At 54.8% G+C, this 17748-nt stretch overlaps 2 protein-coding genes across 2 annotated transcripts in view; one reads left to right on the top strand and one right to left on the bottom strand.

Annotated features, from left to right (window-relative positions):
- The window catches only part of USH1C (USH1 protein network component harmonin), a 47981-nt gene extending 33762 nt beyond the window's left edge, over positions 1-14219 (bottom strand). Inside the window, exons 1-4 of the mRNA XM_058546077.1 lie at positions 14144-14219; positions 4534-4601; positions 3036-3179; positions 2762-2900 (exon numbers count right to left, since the gene is read on the bottom strand). Coding sequence (XP_058402060.1) covers positions 2762-2900; positions 3036-3179; positions 4534-4601; positions 14144-14179 — 387 coding nt within the window. The 5' untranslated portion in view covers positions 14180-14219. The remainder of the gene's footprint in view (positions 1-2761; positions 2901-3035; positions 3180-4533; positions 4602-14143) is intronic.
- A 2751-nt stretch (positions 14220-16970) lies between these two features.
- OTOG (otogelin) overlaps positions 16971-17748 on the top strand; it is a 93175-nt gene continuing 92397 nt past the window's right edge. Inside the window, exons 1-2 of the mRNA XM_058546078.1 lie at positions 16971-17119; positions 17563-17623. Of these exons, the coding sequence (XP_058402061.1) occupies positions 17008-17119; positions 17563-17623 (173 nt within the window). The 5' untranslated portion in view covers positions 16971-17007. The remainder of the gene's footprint in view (positions 17120-17562; positions 17624-17748) is intronic.

Genomic DNA, 17748 nt, shown 5'->3' on the forward strand with positions numbered 1-17748 from the left:
ACAGATCGTGGTGAGCTTGCCCCCGCTGGACACTGCCGTGGGCTCCTCCTAACACCTCGGCCCTGGGGGTCAGTCCTGAAGTTCCTCATTTAGTAACTGAAGGGCCGGAAGGACCCTCAGACATCAGGTGAAACTGAGGCCCAGGGAGGTGATGCTTTCTCCAAGGTCACACAGCCATTAGCTGCAAACTAGGGACTGGATCCTGGATGCCCGTCTCTACCCTGAGGCCAGCGCGGGTCAGCTGCAGGCTTAACTCACACTGCACGTGCTGACCCTCTGGAGACCTGTTGGTATGTGTGGGGGACGCAGCTGCGCTCCCTGTGGGGTCTGGGGGCTGGGCGGGCACACAGCTTCTGAGGGGTCCTCTAGGCCAACTCCTACCTCTGCAACACCCTCACAGAGTCACCTTCTTGCTACTGCTACCTGAACACTTCCCTTCCACGCCTGGACACAGACCCCAGTCTTCTCAGGGGCCTGACAGGAGTGGCAAGGGGCTCAAAAAGGTGCCACAGTGAGGGGCTCGCTAAAGAACTTTCTGGGTACCTCTCATGTAAGGAGAACAGCTGGAGTAGCTCCTTGCACCCACTTTTTACAACAACTCTGTGTTTCTGTGAATCATATGAGGAAACTGAGGGTCAGAGAGGTAACCCTTGCTCAGGGTCACCCAGCTAGTCCACAGTGTTGCTGGGATTCGGAGTTAGATAACAAGCGTTGTCTCTTGGGCATCTGGCCAAGCCTGGCTGCAGCTCCCTGCGTCCTGCCCTCTCTGGATCCTTGCCACCTGTCCGAGCAGGACAGGAAGTCCCATAGGAAAGGCATGGATTACTCTGTCCATTTTACAGCTGGGACAACCAAGGCACACAGAATCTTTCTCTAGCTCTGGACTATATAGCAAGGCCACCCTGTGCAGGGCAGAAGAAGTAGATGCAGACATGATACACTTGAAAAAACATCAAAATATCTCCAGTAGGGGGACAAGAGCAGAGAGCTAGAGTCCCAGGCCTGGGTCCTATTGGTGGGTCCAAGCTCCCCACCTGGGGCCCAGCCTCACAGGTCATATCAGCAGGGCCATCAGTCCAGCCAGGCTGTGAGTGAACATGCCCCTCCCCTGCCTTCCAGAATCTTCTCCCAGCCACCCTCAGCATGAGATCTCCCCAGAAACATGACCCCAGACAGGTGAATAGATGCAGACGTTTTCCCCGAGCTCCTCTGAGTGAAGTTCCCTGTCCTGTTCCTACAGGGCACCTGCCCGGGACCCAGTCAGAATGATTCCCACACAGCCCCCGGCTCAGGTGGCGGGATCAGCTTTCCTCTCCCTCTCGCTCCTGGGTGGGGACCTGCAAAAGGCCCTTTGTGCAAGGCCCACAGTGAAACGACGATCTGAGGGACAGTGGCACAAAGGAGAGATGAGCCTGTCAGCCTGAGAAAGGGTGGATACTTCATAAGCCTGAGAAACAGGTGGGAAGGGAAAATTCTAAGTTTCATTAAAACGCCCTGAGGCCCCCAGCCACGGAGGCATGGTTGAGAAACGCCTGTCCTCAGAGGAGAGCTCACCCTGGAAAAAGAGGGCCTCAGCTGACGCCCGGAGAGGAGCTCATTATGTTTTTTCTCTGGCTGCGTTTCTGGGCTGGAAAATGTGCCGCACAGGAGAGGAATAATGAGGTGGCTGAAATTTCAGACACCACCGGCGAGCCGTGAGACAGGGATTTAGAACAAAGCAATGTCTGTCAGCTCCCAGTTTCCACCTCCCACTCCACGGTGTCTTGTACCATTAGCCCTCGAGCCCCCTGAAGCCCCTGGCTTGGCAGCCAGATTGGGATGTTGATAAGGAACGTGCTGGAAGCTCTGGGAGGGGGTGGGAAGGGTGGGAGGGATGGGAGGCCCTCTTTTATCTGGAGATACAAAAACACAGCCCTGGGCTCTGGCAGGAGTGAGACCTGGCGGTTTGCCCATCTCTGCTCAGACAGTGAGGTGTGGGGACCCCAAGGGAGAGGCATCTAGGGTACTGAAGAGAGATCCCGGGGCTTGGCAGTCAGGAGCCCTGGGTTCAAATCGTGGCTCTGCCACTGACTGGCTGTGACTCTAGTCACATCTCTGAGCCTCTAGCATCTCTGTAAAATGGGGGTGACACAGCCAAGGCATATAATGAGAGCTGGTTGTGAGCATGTTACCCGGCACGTTACAGGTGTTTATCGAATCTGCCTCTCTGCTTACTTAACAAACACACAGCACTGATGTGCCAGGCACTGTCACAAGTATAATATGAATTCATTATTCCTCATAACAACCTGACAAGGTAGGCCGTATTATCCTCATCCTCATCTCACAGATGAGAAACTGAGGCATGGGGTTAAGTCATTTCACCAAAGTCACACAGCTAATGAACAGCGCAGCCAGGACAGCCGGCTCCAGGGTCTGCTCTGCAGCACCGCACGACACTGGGATTTCCTTCTCCCTTCCAGTAAAAGGCCAGGTGTCCCAAGCTTCAGGGGCCAGGACATTACCATTCTCCTCCTTCGGGAAGTGGGGGGCTGGGGGGAAGCGCAGCAGTAGCAGCCGCTGGAGCCAGGTTTCCAGCTCGACTCAAGAACACAGGTAATTGCCTGCAGCCTGACTTCTATGGGCCTGAGGAACATCTGTCAGGATGCGCCAGCCTCTTCCTCTCAAAGGCTCAGAAAGGTGAGGTGACCATGTTATGCCACACAGCCTAGCGAGCGAGGGAGGCCCTGGCCCCCCACCCCCCCAGACTCCGCTTGCTCACCTGGAGCCCGACGCTGTCTGCCTGACCCCCTTTGATGAGGAGGGAGATGAAGAGCCCACAGCCGAACTCAAGGCCGCCACGCACGCTGAGGCCGAGGCCTTCCGGGTGCAGACGGTCCAGGCGCACCTCCTTCAGCTTCCTGCCACAGGAGAGGCTGGTGACGGCCCAGCCCTGCCCTGACTGCCAGTGCTGCCCCACGCACTAGTGAGTGACCCTGTCCACCCCAGGGTGACCTCTCCCTCCCCCTGCTTCTAGCCTGGAGGCTCCCTCACACCTGGAGCGCCTGGGTGTCAGTTGGTCGTATTCCACCTGGTGCTTCAGTGGGATCAGAGGCCTGATGGCATCAAACAGGGGCAGGCGGCTGGGCTCATTGATGACCAGCTTCAGGTCTCCCACAAGCACGACCACGTCCATGGTCCTGCGGAGACATGGGGACACCTGGAGCCTCAGGCATGACCATGACCTCTGAGACCCAAGGATTCTCAGTGGAAGCCCTGGAATTGAGAAATCTCCTGAAAAGCCCAGGTACCTGGGAAGACTTAGTTCTCTCATGTAGGTATCACAAGGAAACTGGTGAGGTAGGGATTGTTAACCCATTTTGCAGATGAAACCACACCAGGATTCAAACTCAGCTCTGGCTAGTTCTGAAGCCCAGGATCTTTCCAGACAGGGAACTTCTGTGTGAAGCAGTAGTGACCCCTTTCATACCCTCATCTCCCACCTCTGATTGGCAGTAAATTCTCCGTAAATTCTCCCCTCACGATGTGTCTCACAGGCCTCCTCCCCACCCGTTCAGACCCTCAGCGTCTCTGGCCTGCACTGCTCCAGCTGCCTGCCGACTTGCTCACTCTCATCTTTTCTAAATGTAAGTCACTCCCTTCTCAAAACCCTTTGATGGCTCCCTACGGCCAGAGGACACGAACCATTCTCCTTGGCAGGCTCAGGGCCTCCATGACCTGTCTCCATGGAACTGCTCTGGGCTCATGGCTGTATATGGTCTTGGTGTGCCCCGAGTTCTGTTCCCCCAGATTACTTATCACTTCCCACTCATACCTGCACCTTTGCCAATGTTGATCCCTCAGCCTGGAATGTCCTTCTCTGATACTTCCACATATCAAAATCCTTATCCTTCAAAACCTAGCTCCAGCCTTGTTGGTCCTTCCCCCCACAGTTAGAAGTGACAACTCCTTTCTTCACATCCTGCTCTTCCTTCTCCTTAGCAGTTATTTTATCGTAACTTATATCATAATACGTGTTTGTAGTGTCTGTCCGTCTTCCCCTACTAGACCCTGAGTTACTGAGGACGAAAGCAGATCTTATTAATTTCCAGACTTTGCATGGTGTCCAGCAAGTGGCAGGAGCTTATAAACATACACTGAATGAATCAAAAAGCAGGCGGGTGACAGGAGACATCTGACGCTGGCACTGGGGCCAGCTGGCATTTCCTGTCCTATCGCAGCAATCACACTGTTGAACTCATCTGGATCCTTGACAGCCTCCCCCACTAGACTATGAGCAACCTAAGGGCAGCAACCAGCCTGTCTTGTTCACACATGTGCCCTTAGGACAGAGCCATGCATAGAGTGTTTGTGTAAATATTTGCTGAGACAACTGAATGGTGTGTCCATTTGATTTCTAGGAGCACTGAGCATCTGCTCTGAGATCCCCAGGATGGGAGAGGAGGTCCTCCTGTCTCAGAACAACCATCCCAGGGCTCCCTGAAGACAGAGGTACCCAGGGTGGTCCACAGGAGCTGGACCCAACACACTTACTGGTGGTACATCCGTAGCACGTCATAGAGATAGTCTTTCTCTGCGTCATTTTCAATCAGAAAATCCACCTGGAAAACCCAAGGGCAGAATTACAGTTCCAGGCCCGCACCCCCACAGCAGACCCCAGGGACAGAGAGGCTACCGCTGGGGACCTCCTTAGCCTCTCCTCAGGGCTGGGGTTGTGGTGAGAGGAGGGAAGCCAGGCTAGGCTGGTCCTCTGACCCCAATACATCAGACCCCTGCAGACCACCCCAGCATAGCCACAGGAGTGCCTCTGCACATCCAGATGTGGCAGGCTGAGCCTTGTCCCCAGGTGGGGTGACATGTGTGCACACAGGGACACACACACATGCACATATGTGAATCCCCACGTGACAGCGATGCACCCCGACAGCAGCAGTGCTGCCGCTCACCCCCTGGCTATGTCACTCGTGTCCAGGGTGGCAAGGCCAGTGCTGGCTCCCCGGTCTGGAAGGAGTCCACTGTCATACCTGATGGTGGCTGTAGTGCCGGAGAACTGCTTTCAGGAAGGATTTGGGCCACTTGCTCAGATAGCACATCCCACCCACGGAAGCACCCTACCACCCAGGTCTTCTGTGTCACCAATGCCAGGGGCAACTCTGCCCTGTCCTGTCCTGGCCTAAGCTGGTTGACTTCTGGCCACTCCTTCCCCTCTCCAGGTCCCTGCATGTGTCCCGCCCCACCCCCACCCCCGACAGGGGGAGAGTCAGGTTGCATTATTTCAACTTTGCTGACGTCAATGGCCAGGACTCCAAGGTCGGGGTCAGGAACTGTTTCATTAGCACCCCAACCCCAGGGGAGCTGGTGGGCCAGGAGCCCCAGATTCCACTGCCTGGGAAGGCTCAGTGTGAATCTCTATGCACTTTATCCTTGGCTCTCTCTTCAGCCCAAGACTGAGCAAGAGGGCAAGGTGGAGGCTCGAGGGATCACTGGGTCCCTCCCTCCTCCAGCCTTCAGGCCCAACAGCATGGTCCAGGGCCTCGGGTCCCCACAGTGAGAGGCTGCTGCTGGAAGCTGCAAGCTCCCACCTGACTGGTCCTCAGAGGAGGGCCGGAGCAGCCTTGCCTCTTTCTGTGGGTATCTCAGGGTGCTGGGAGGCTGGGGGCAGTCTGTCTTCCCAACACAGAGGAGACATGCTGGGATTTCTGGCCTGAACAGGGGATACAGAAGGCAGATTTCTGCTCTCCACCTGGCAGTACCCCCCTTCCCTCTAAAATCAGGCTGAGCATCTCATTGAAGATGAGAATAACCGAGAAGGCCTGCCCTCTACTGACTCACAGCTGGGCTTCAGCTGCTGCAGAAGTTCACCCCACCTGCTCCAAGAAGGGCACTCTTGCTTTCTCCTATGTCACTGCCCCTCTCTTCCAGGAAGGGGCTCCCAGCCAGCTAGAAGATGGGGGACAGAAGCACCTGCTTGAGTGGGTGGTACCAAATCTTAGGGTGGCAGCGCAGGATCCTGCACATAGCACATATGTGGGCACCTCTGAAAGCTCATCTCCATGAGCAGCACTCTGTCTGGGCCTATAGGAGAAGTGGGGGACCTCCCTGAGACAGGCCTGGGCTGCCCACATTTGGCTATGGTGGAGGAGTCTGAGCAGAGAAAATTCTGAACTCCTCTAGGATCAGGGGCCAGAAATATCTTTATAAATTGGATCATGTCACTTGCTTGCTTAATAGTTTCTCATTGTACTTAAAACAAAACCCAAATCCAAATTCCTCACTTTGACTTATCAAAGCCCAACATCACCTACTGCCACTCTTCCTGGCTACACGGGCTCCCTAACAGTGCCTCCACAGACCACACTCGCTCCAGCCTCAGGGCCTTGGCATATGCTGTTCCCTCTGCCTGGATTGCCTCCCCATTTCCTTGCATGGCTGGCCTCCTTCCCAGAGAGGTCTTCCCTGCTCACCTACCCAAACAGAACCCATTCCCATCCCCCCAGAGATGTTCCAACTCCTTGATTACTACAATCACAATTTGTAATTAAAGGCTTGCTTTTTTGTGAATTATTTTGTCTCCTTCATTGGACAGAAAACCCCATAAGGGGAAGGATGAAGTCTGTTTTGCTCTAAATACCTTGTGCCTAACACATCATAAGTGGTCAATAAGTAAGTATGGAGTGAATTTGTCCATCCTCCTGGCTCCTGGTGTGCCCACACAAATCAGCTGGGAGGAGGAAATCATAGGAACAGCAGGGGAAGGGAAATACACGTCTGCAGAGTCCCTGTGAATCCCCCTGGGATGGCCTCATGAGCTGCTCATGGGCTTTCTTCCACTGATCTCAAAAGCCTTTGGAGGCCGATACTCTCACACTGTTTTGCAGATGAGGAAACCGAAGATCAGAGAGGTTAAGTCAACTCACCCAAGATCCTACAGCAAATAAGAACAGAGCTAAGATTTGAACCTTGGTCTATCTGATTCCAAAGGCCACGCTCCTGCTGATGCACCACTTAGCGTGTGACCCAAGCCTTTCAGGGAAACGCTCCAGGGCCTCCTTAGGCGGAAATTTCAAACCCTTTGCTCTCAAGACGATCTTCCTTATCTCGAATCCCCATCTCTCTCCTCTGCACTGTTAAGAAAACCCTTTTGGCTTGGTCCATAATGAGCATGTCTGTATCGAATGACTCTTTGATGTTCTGCTCTCCAAGGGGAGCATACAATCCCATCTGCTTTGGTTGGAGTGAGGACACCCTAACCAAAGGACCTCTAGCCTAATTCCAGCCATGGCTGGTGACACGAGGAAAAGGATGGGAGAGGGAATCTCTCATTGGTCAAGGCCTTAGGACTGAAGTTCTCTCCCACCCCTCTCGCTGCATCATTCGGTGTAAAAAGTGATGCAGTGTCCTCGGTAGACAGTGTTTACCATGGGGTGGGTGGGTGTGGGAGTAGAAAACTAAGCCAATTTCAAATGGTAGAGTCTAGGATTCCATTTTTCCACCTTCCTGGGCCAAGCACAGACCACCTGGAAATGGTCTTTGTGGAAAAGAGCCCATTCCTGGGGTCCCCGGCTCCCGGTCGTTGTAGGCAGCCCTCCAATGCTGACCACTGAATCCAGACATCCCTACCCAGAAATCACATCCTCCTGGTCTCCTTCTGAGGCAGAAGCACAGTTCAGCTCTTTAGCGTGAAGTCCACCCACTCTCACCAGTTAGTTTCCTCAAATCCTGGTCTCCAGTTCTGCCCTTACCCGCTTCTCCAGGGTCATCTCCACCATTTCCTAAGCGGACTCAGGCTACAGCTGAGCAGACCTTCCCCCTCACACATAGGAACCTCCCCATCCTCACTCCAAATGTCCCATCTTCCTCATAACTCCAACTGGCCCATTTAAAAAATTATCCATATACCATAACAGCTGGGAAAACACCTGGTTTATGTGGAATGCCCTTTAAAAACGAATCTAAGTGATAAACCAAAATGGAGGTCATGTCTCGACCCTGAACATTCCCCCCCTGGAAATGTCTCCAAAGAGACTCAGCGATGACAGCACTGCTTTGTTCTTTGACCACACCCGAGTGGAAACACTCATATCTCACTCTCTGGGCTTCAAAAGGCGCCAAGAAAGACAACTGAGAAAGACCGAAGTTTCTCTGGAAGCCTGAATGTGCAGTAACATCACCAGAGTAATTCAAATTTCACTTTTTAAATAGTTAAAAAACTTACACTTCCTCCTCCTGGAATTTGAGTTCAAGCAAACTCCTCAAGAAGGTCTGCTTGGCACCAGTCCAAGGATCAGCTTTGGGAGCCCCCAGTCTAGGGCACTCTGTACCATTCTCCCAGTGCCTTGTGCTCAGGTACCTGTAAAGCACGTGCGTACAGCGGGTCTTCCACAGCACCGCGCCGGGCACACGGGCACACAGTGCTCAGCGGTGTCTGCTGAATGATGCATGAACTCCAGTTGCTCTAGTCTAGAGCCTTCCTTCCACCCTCTTGGCCCGGTCCTGGGTCACCACCTCCCCATGGCTCCTCAGCACACACCTGCTGCAGCCTCCTGGATCTGTCTCCTCTTAGCTCACTTCCAGCTCATCAGAGAAGAGTGGGTCCCAGACGCATGCACGATGGACTGCCCTTCCTTCTACCTCCTGATCCCTGCCGTCATTTAAGGGGAGCCCAAGCCCCCTCTTCTAGAGTCCTTTCCGACCATGCCCAGCCCAGAGTTTCCTCATCCGCCTCCCGGGCTGAGGCCCTTCTTGCCCGGCTCCTGTATTTGCGCCAGACTCTGCTTACTGACCGTCTACCGTCAGAGGAACTTTACACATATCACCTTTCACCTCCCAACGACCCTCTGAGGTGGATGGGCATTATCATCCCCATTTGACGGATGAGGAAATAGAGGCTCAGAGAAGTGGCAGAGCTGAGACTCCAACCTACACCTGCTGGCTCCAAAACCCCAGCTTTTTTTCAAACTACCACATGGTATCCACTTACCAGACAGAACTTTCTGTATGCATTTGTCTAATACACATTTATTGAGCAGCTCCTGTGTGCAAGACACCAACTTCTTTCTCCAACTAGATTTAGAAAGCTTTTCCTTGTCTTGGATCCCTCTTGATATGGGCTCAGACACCTAAAGAAGCCCACCATCTACAAATAACTGTTGGGGGGAGTCTCTTTATCACATCACTCCCCCCATCCCAGCCCACTTTGTGTCTGGTCCCCTCCACCCAGCATCAGTGTTCTCTGGCTGATGCTCAGCTGGCTCTGTGCTATCGGCCTGTATGGGGGTGGGGTAAGGTTCAGGCCCCTTGTCTGGGGCACCGGAGGCAAATTCTGGGTTTGGCCTCGGCCCCTCTCCAGCCTCGTCTCCTGGCATTCTTCCATATGGAATGGCCCTTCGGGACAGCTTCACAGGGGAAGCACACAACATTCAGCTCATGCAAATTCAACTCCATGTGTGCACCCAGCCAAAGAGGGAGAAAGAGAGCAAGAATAATTAAATAATGCATGTTGTTCCACTCTCCTCGGCTGTTGTGGGGATTAAATGAGTAAATACATGTAAAGTACTTAGGACAGTGATCAGGGCTCCAAAACTTGTGCTGGGTCTCTTCCTTTGTGCCTTCAGACGCCCTCCCCAGCCTTCTGCAGCCTGCCCTGTATCCCAGGAAGCTTGGCCCGGGCTCCCTGGCCTCTGCTCCCTGCTGTGTTCACCCAGGCGTGGTGATAGGGCCTGAGGAGAAAGGGGATGGGGTTCTGATTCCTTGCTCCCTCCTGCTGGAGCCCCGTGTGGCAGGTCTGGGCCTCCCTCTGAGCTGTTGCTCTCGGGTGTCCTGCGGACCCTCTCTTCCCTTGCCCCTTCAGGAGCACCTGGCTTCCTGCTGCTTGCTCCCAGGCTGTCACCACGCCTTGTCAGCCCCAGTCCCTGCCCTTCATAAAACTCTCTGTGTTTCCCATCTGGATGAGCCACCTGCCTCCTGCCGGGACCCTGGCTGGTGGGAAATGTTAGCTGTTAGTGGTGGTGCCGGCGGCAGTTCCTCCCTGTGGGCTCTTCCTCCACCTTTAAGACGCCTCAAACATCAGCTGTCCTTGGTCAAGCCTTTCCTTGGGCTCCCCAACAAAGCCTGTCCCGTCATTCTTTGTGCACGGGACACCATTTTGTCCCACTCCTGCCCGGGACTCGCTGAGCCGTGTGTCCTCTCTCTTTACTCCCCTGTCTCCTCACTAATCTGTGTGTGGCCCAGACACAGGCCGGGGTATGTGTGGAGGGCGAGGCCAACAAGCCCCTTCCCCATCTGGATCTGCACCTGTCAGTGCCTCAGTTTCCTCATCTGTAAAATAGGGACAAAAATACCTATTTCATAGGATTTCATCCTTCCATGAGAGATTAATAATTGTTTTTTATTATTCATGAGTTAATAACTGTTAAATGCTTAGAACACTGCCTGGCAAATAGTAAGTTCTAAGTGTTTGCTAAATAAAACTAAGTAAGGGTAAATGAAAACAAATTCTATAGTCCCAGCAGCTGGCAGCGAGTGGGTCCTCCACACAAGCTGTGGGAGGAACAGTTCCCGCCACGTTTCCTCCCAGGTCTGCACAGCTTGCGTCCCGGACAGGACTGGGTTTATCTGGCTCTTGTTTATTATTCTTCATCTTTTCAAGAGGAGTCGTGTCTTGCCAACTAGTTGGGAGCATTTGATCTAGCGCTTGGCACAGCCCATCATGCCCTCCTTCTCCTGCTCACCTGCTGTTCCTTCCCCTCTAAAGGTCGGGGTGCCCGGGCTCTGTCCTGGGTCTTCTCTCCACCTGTACTGTCTCCCAAGTGACCTCATCAGTCTCGGGGTATGAACTACCATTTATTCCCCAAGGACTCACTGAGGCTGATGCCCAGCACAGACCTCCCCCAGTCTGCAGCTTCCGGCCTTCTCAGTCACCTCTCTACTTAAAGGCCCAAAGGGCATCTCAAATTTAAAACAACCAAAATGGGACTCTTGGTTTCCACCACCTCCTGCTCTGTCCCCACCAAGCTGCTCCTCCTCCCAAAATGAAGACTCACCCTTGATGCCTCTCTCCCTGCGTCCACAGCCAACCCACTGGCAAAGCCCGCCAGGTCTCCCTTTAACATGCGTCCTGGGTTGGACCACTCTTCACCCTAGTCCAAGCCCCCACCTCTGGCTGGGGCTGCATTATATGATACTTTCATTGGTTCACTTGTTAACCGTCTGTCTTCCCCACTAGAATGTGCTCTCTCTAAAGGGCAGGGACTTTGTTTTGTTACTCAGTGGTTAGAGTACTGTCTGGCATATATTAGGAGCTCAGTCAATATTTATTGCATGCATACATGCATGAATGAATGGTCAGCAAATCCCTAGAAGGCAGGGGCTCTTTCTGACCCTCTTATTTATCCGCCCCTCAGGTGCCTGTCCTTGGGCAAGACACACTACAGATACCCATAAATGCATGATTGCTGAACAGGCAATAAAGACTCTGAGCAAATAAGTAACCAAGTTCCTGCATCATGCAGGTGCAGTGAGCTTTAGAAAAGCTAGTTCTCTGGGGAAGATGCCCCCTCCCCTCGCCTTGGCACCCTGACCCAAGGCTGTGACCCAGAAGGGCATGCAAGTGCTGCTGATGTCCTTGGGGAAACCACACAAGCCCAGAGGAATAGGCCTGGAGCCTGTTGGCTCATCCAACAGGATGCTCTGCAGGCACTGGCTGGGAACAGTGCGGCCACTGACCAAATGGTTACTCTAGGCCCAGAGCCGCCAGTACCTGAATTCCTATTTAATCCTAAGTGTCCTGTAAGCTAAGCACTACAAACCTCATCTCCCAGCTAGGAAACTAGAGCTCAGAGAGACTAAGTGGCTTGCCCAAGGTCTCACTGGCAGTGAGTGACAGGGCTGAGATTTGACCCCAGTTCTGCCTAACTTCAGATAACAGACACAACAGTGGACATCCGTTGAGGACTCACTAAGTGCCAGGGTCTATTTAAGCTCCATACACACATGTAGATCTCAACGACCACTCACAATAACTTTACTAGGTAAATATTATTGTTATCCTCATGTAACAAATTAGAGAAGTGAGGCGCAGAGAGGTCAATAACTTGCTCAAGGTCACACAGCATTTTCCACGACAATACACTACCTTTAATGCTACCTCCAACAACTAAGGGTTTAGATTATAAGCCATCCCCAAGGGGTAAATTTGCTCTGAAACACTAAGGAAGGGACATTTAGAAAGCAATCAACAGCAAGCTATAAATTTCACCCAGTATGTCTGAGTGTCCCTATCTCTATCCTCTGCTGCTTCATCCTCTCTCCCCAGTTCCTACATGATCTCCAACCTGGGAGGGAAGGCTGCTGCTGTCTCCGAAGCAGCAGGGCACAAAGTCCAGCCCAGGCCTTGCCCAGCATGACACCTGCCCCGCCTGCACACACAGGGGCATTAATAGGTAATGACTCTTGTGATGAGGAAGAGCAGGGCAGTGGAAACACACACAGGCCTGAGGCGCTTTGGAGCCTGCAGGGCCTGGCAAAGAGGAACAGGGGCTAATGCAGGGACCCAGTCAGACACTGGGGACCCCAGAGGAAATTCCCTCAAAAGAGGCAAAGTGTAGTTGCAGTACCCCATGAAGAGAAGGCAAAAGAGGACGTGATATTACTTTCAGCCCAGGGGCCGGAAGCTGAAATTCAAGCCTGAGTCTTGGGGTGGGGGACGGGAGGCTGTGCTCCTTCAAAGTGAGTTGCCTGAAATCTACACTTACCAAATGTCCTCAGCGGCTGAAATTTCTCCCCTCACCGCCCTTTGCAACAGGATGCGCTGGTGAGCACTGTCCCACGCTCTCCTTGCTATTCGCCAGCCCTCAAACTGCTGCTGAACTTCCAGCTCTCTCTCACCCCTGGGATGCCCAAGGCCTCATTTTTAGGAGATTTCTACCAGTATGAGCTGCCCCCTTTGTGCCCCCGCCAGACCTTGATCCCAACACTCAGCACCCAGCCATGGGTAATTATTAGTGGAGGGTCTGCTTCCCACCCCCACAACCAGCAATTGGAGAGCAGAGGCTGGGTCTGGCACAGAATGGGTGCTCAAAACATGTTTATTAAGTGAATGATTGACCACTGGCCCCTGGCCCTCAGACCCTGTGGCCCCAACACTGGCTAGCTCCTGGGGCTCCCCTGGGCCTCTCTGTGGGGAGAGAGGGGGTAAGCACCCTGACCTTGCCTGCCTGAGCTCTGCCCCTCAGGCCTGGGAAGAGTTTTGGCTTGGTCTAAAGACACTGCCCCTCCAGGCTCCGGGAGGGCCTCAGGGCACACAGTCGCCTGTCCCTCACGCAGGGCCTGTGGGTAGCTCCAGACACCCCTGGCTTCACCCTTGGGCTCTGAGGCATCCTAAGGCCTGGTGGGGATGTCCGCTGGGTCTCCTCTCTGGCCTCAGGGCCTCAGTGGCTCTTGCACGCTCTGGAAACAGTTCAGGAAATGCCCTGGGTGAAATCCAGCAGCTTTCAGTGGTGGTCTCTGAGGATCCTGGACCACCAATGAGGCCCCTCAGTGGGCCACACTAGGGGAAATGTGGTTCTGCCTGAAGGGTCTGGCTGACTCTCTGTACCTCCTCCCTCCCTCCCACTGTCCCCCGGCCAGCACCAGTTCCTCAGCTGCTTCTTGGGCCCTAAGAAATGCCCTTGAGCAGGGAGGGGCTCCCTGAAGTGCTTCTAACTGGTGTTTTGAGGTCAAGGGACAGCCATCCCGTCCCCCTTGCTAGGAGTCCTCACCTCTCAGACACTGCCCGGGACCCTCTCCACATGCCCCATTTGAGCTGGTGGCACTAGGAGCTGTGGGAGTTGCCCACTATGGGGCATCTCAGAGAAACGTCCTGTCTTAGGCCAGGGCTGGAAGGAATTCCAACCCCAGAGAAGTCCCAGCCCCTGGAGCGCAGAAGGAGAAAGAACGCTTTCAGGAGATCGGTTTAGCGGTTCCTACACCTGGAGTCCCAGCGCTCCTCCCTCATTTTACTGGGGATCCCTGCTGGAAACCAAACGACCCTGCGGGCGGCGGGAGGGGTGGAGGGGGGAGGAGGGACGGTGTCCCAGACCACCCAGAGCCCTTAGGCCCGGATGGAAAAGGGAGGCGTCCCGGGCACTTGGGGCGCAGCTCTGACCTTGTGCCGGAATTCTCGGGCCACCTTCCGGTCCATGGCTGGGCCAGATCGCGCCGCGTCGCTGCGCAGCTCGTTCCTTCGGGTGCCCGGCTGCCCGGAGTCGGCAGGAGCCGCGACCACGACCAGCCGGGCCTGGGAGCGGCGGGGGCGGTGCCCGGGAGCGGGGGGCGGTGCCTGGGCGGGCGGGGGCGGTGCCCGGGAGCGGGGGGCGGTGCCTGGGCGGGCGGGGGCGGTGCTTGGGAGCGGGGGGGCGGTGCCTGGGCGGGCGGGGGCGGTGCTTGGGAGCGGTGGGGCGGTGCCTGGGCGGGCGGGGGCGGTGCTTGGGAGCGGTGGGGCGGGGGCGGTGCCCGGGAGCGGGAGGCGGGGCCTGGGCGGGGCCCCCGGGAGGCCGGAGACGCCTGTCCCGAACCTCCTTGCCTCGCGCTGACGCCCCGGGAGCAAACGGGCTGGAGTGTGTGTACGTGGTGGCGGTGGCGATGGTTGGACTCGAGGCTGGCTCACCTCTTGGAATGGCCCCCAAACACACGCGGCTGAGGGAGAGGATCTCGGGAGGCTTGGGGAGGACGTTTGGGACTTTTTTGTGGGGGCTGGAATACAGAGGTCCTGAGGCTCACACATCGGTGGGTAGGTAAGGGGTAGGCTAATCTAGTCAATTTTCTCTGGATACACAAATAGAAGCCCATTCGCCCTCCTGAGGCTGTCTGTCACCCCTGGCCACGCATCTCACCTTCAGCGTACATTCCAAAATGGCCTCTTCCATGGGCTTTTCCCACTAGGAAGAAACGTTTGACCTGTGAATTCCTTGGAGCTGGGTCTTCCTGTGGCCCACAGAGGCTTGAACCAGCGGGTAGGAGTGCCCTTCCTCAACAAACCTCCCCTCCCACCTCCCTCCAAACACACACACTCCCCTCCCCCCCCAAGCATGGAAGGGCCTGGCAGTGACATACTGATTTACTGCTGACCTTTACCCAGGGCCCAGATCCCATCTGGTTCATTTGATTCAATTCAACCAAAGTTTGCTCAGCTCCTCAGTCTAGTGCTGGGGTGCAGACAATGAAGCAAGTCTGGGACAGACTGAGAGGAAAGAGGGGGCCCAGGAGAGGGGTGATAAAACAGGTGTGAATGGGGAGAGTGGGGACCTTTAAATATGGAGCTTGTGCCTGGATTTAACCCAGGCTGGGGGCTTGACCTGTTTGCACCATGGGGCATGGGACAGGAGATGAACAGCAGCCCAAGTCAGTGTAACTTCAGGGGCGCCTAAAGACCCCCTCCTTTGCATCCCACCCCCGAAAGCTGAAGTTGTGCAGTAGACTATTTTTATTTGGGCTAAATTATTGTCTAGTTTAAGATGTAAATCCCTCCTGGAGAAGAACCTTAAAATATTATCCATGTTCTTGCCTTAGTATTGACTAGTTAAGTCAGAAATAAAAGGGAAAGACTTGTGGGATTTTCAAAGGTCCAGGAAAGACACATAAAATGTACTGCCCTCCAACTTACTTTGTTGATCTCTACATTTCATAATATGTCATATGGCTACTTATTTCATATTTAGAATCCAGGCTGAGTGGCAATGCCCTTACAAGGGGAATGTTGGCCACTGGCACTCGAGTCCTTCCCCCACAGACTCTCTTCTTAGAATGCTCCCCTCTTGGTTTTGAGGACAGCACTGAGGCCTGGTTCTCCTCTCCTACGAATGTTCCTTTTCTAGCTTCCTCTGAGACCACCCTGCCTTCACCCATTCCTTCACCAGTGTTCTTGAAGGCTCCATCCTTGGCTCTCTCCTCTTCACCTTCCCATCTATGCCTGTGGCTTCAAATACCCTGTGTGGGAATAGCTATGTGTGCATTATTTACCACTCTATTCCCAGAATAATGTGTGGTGAGGAATAGATGCTCAACACATTTGTTGAACGGATGAATCAATGAATGCATCCCAAATCTATACCCCTCCTCAGGGGTCTACTGGGGCCATCACCACCACCACCACCACCACCACCATCATCATCATCTGCAAGGCCTGGCTTGTAGTTGGTGTTCCACCACTTAGTTGCCAAGCAAATGATGCAAAGGTTTCCAAGGCTCTCAGGCCCACATTTCCACCATTTTAAAGTTCCTCCTGGACAAGGAGTGTACCTTGTTCACAAAATTAGAGTTGTTTTTTCGAAGTCTGGCTTTGATGGGAGCAATAATGTGGAGTATGAAGCACTTCTGTCATTCAGTCAACATTTCCTGAGTGGGGCCTGAGCTAGTACTGGACATACAGAGGACTAAGTCATGATCCATCCCTAGATGTGCTCACAACTGGGGGTAGGGTGGGCTTTTGGGGACCCAGGAGGCTGTAGTGGGGAGTGGTGGAACTGCAGGCTAGGATTCTGCAGGCCTGAGCCCTGGTTCTGCTACTGACCACTGAGTGCCACATCCCAGGACCTCTGCAAAAGGAGAGCGGAGGACCACTCATACCAGCATCTTGGTCTCCCATGTAACAGGCTTCCAGGACCCAGGTTCCTGAGCCAGGGATCTCTGAGGAGTCAGGGATGTTGGAGGCTGCACACGCTGCCTCCTTGCTCCCCCGGAGGACTTAGGGCTGAGTGATCTGAATCCAGCCTCCTCTGGGGAGGAGGAGCCACAGGCCAAGAAGGGCACAGGTTGGGCCAACTTCTGGCGCCTAAATTATGGTAATAAGCTGGGCAGTCCTGTCTCTCTAGCTAGGGGAGGAGCCAAGCGCCTGGGAGGAGGAGCCGAAGGAACCCTGGGGCCAGAGAGCGAGAGGAACGAGGCCACAGAGTGGAGGTGTGACCCTGACTTCGCCTGGAGAGGCACTCCGGATCCCGGCCCGCACTCAGGCTTCCCAGTCCCCTCGCCCCCATGGGGGCCCCAGCCCCGCGCACCCCCGCGCCCGTGCTCTGCCTGCTGCTCGCTTGCGTCTGGCTGGCCCGGGGTGAGCCGGCAGGGCAGTCTCTGCGGGTGCAGTCGCTCGGTGAGAGGGGTGTGGACTAGGAGAGGCTAGGGGATGGGGGAACGTTTAGGGGAAAGGGCCTGGGCAGGTTGGAGAGAGGAAGGAAAGAGAGAAGGTTTGAGGGAGGGAAGGAGGGACAGCGAGGGAGAGGGTAGGAGAGAGGGAATGCAGAAGGGAAGAGAGGCTGGTGACGGCTAGGGCAATGGGTCTCAAGCTAGGCAGGGTGGAAGAGACCCAATGTGGGGAACTAGAGAGCACTGGGCCTCGGAGAGTGGGAGGAATGAGGGAGACCCTTGTTGGAGAAGAGTCGCCAGGGAGGGGGGAAAGGATTTGAGAAGGCTGTGGGAGACAGAATGGGGTCGACGCCAGGGGGTGTGGGAGAGGCTTCCTAGCAGGTGGGGGGTGGGTGTGGAAGGCCCAACAAAGGGAGCCATAGCTTGAGTGAAGAAGAATCCCCTCCCCAGCAGCAGCACCCACAACCCAGGGCAGTGCAGAGCTGCAGCCTGAGCCAGCCCAGGATCCCAGGTGAGTAGGTGGGAGCTTGTGGCTGCCCCACCCACCGCTCCCAGCTTTATTCCTGGTGTGTGTGACCCCAGGGGTTAGCATGGAGAGTGAATGGGCCTGGGGTGGTGGGGAGGCATGGCCCATTC

The sequence above is a fragment of the Diceros bicornis genome, chromosome 7 (assembly GCF_020826845.1).
Source record: "Diceros bicornis minor isolate mBicDic1 chromosome 7, mDicBic1.mat.cur, whole genome shotgun sequence".
Classification (NCBI taxonomy): domain Eukaryota; kingdom Metazoa; phylum Chordata; class Mammalia; order Perissodactyla; family Rhinocerotidae; genus Diceros; species Diceros bicornis.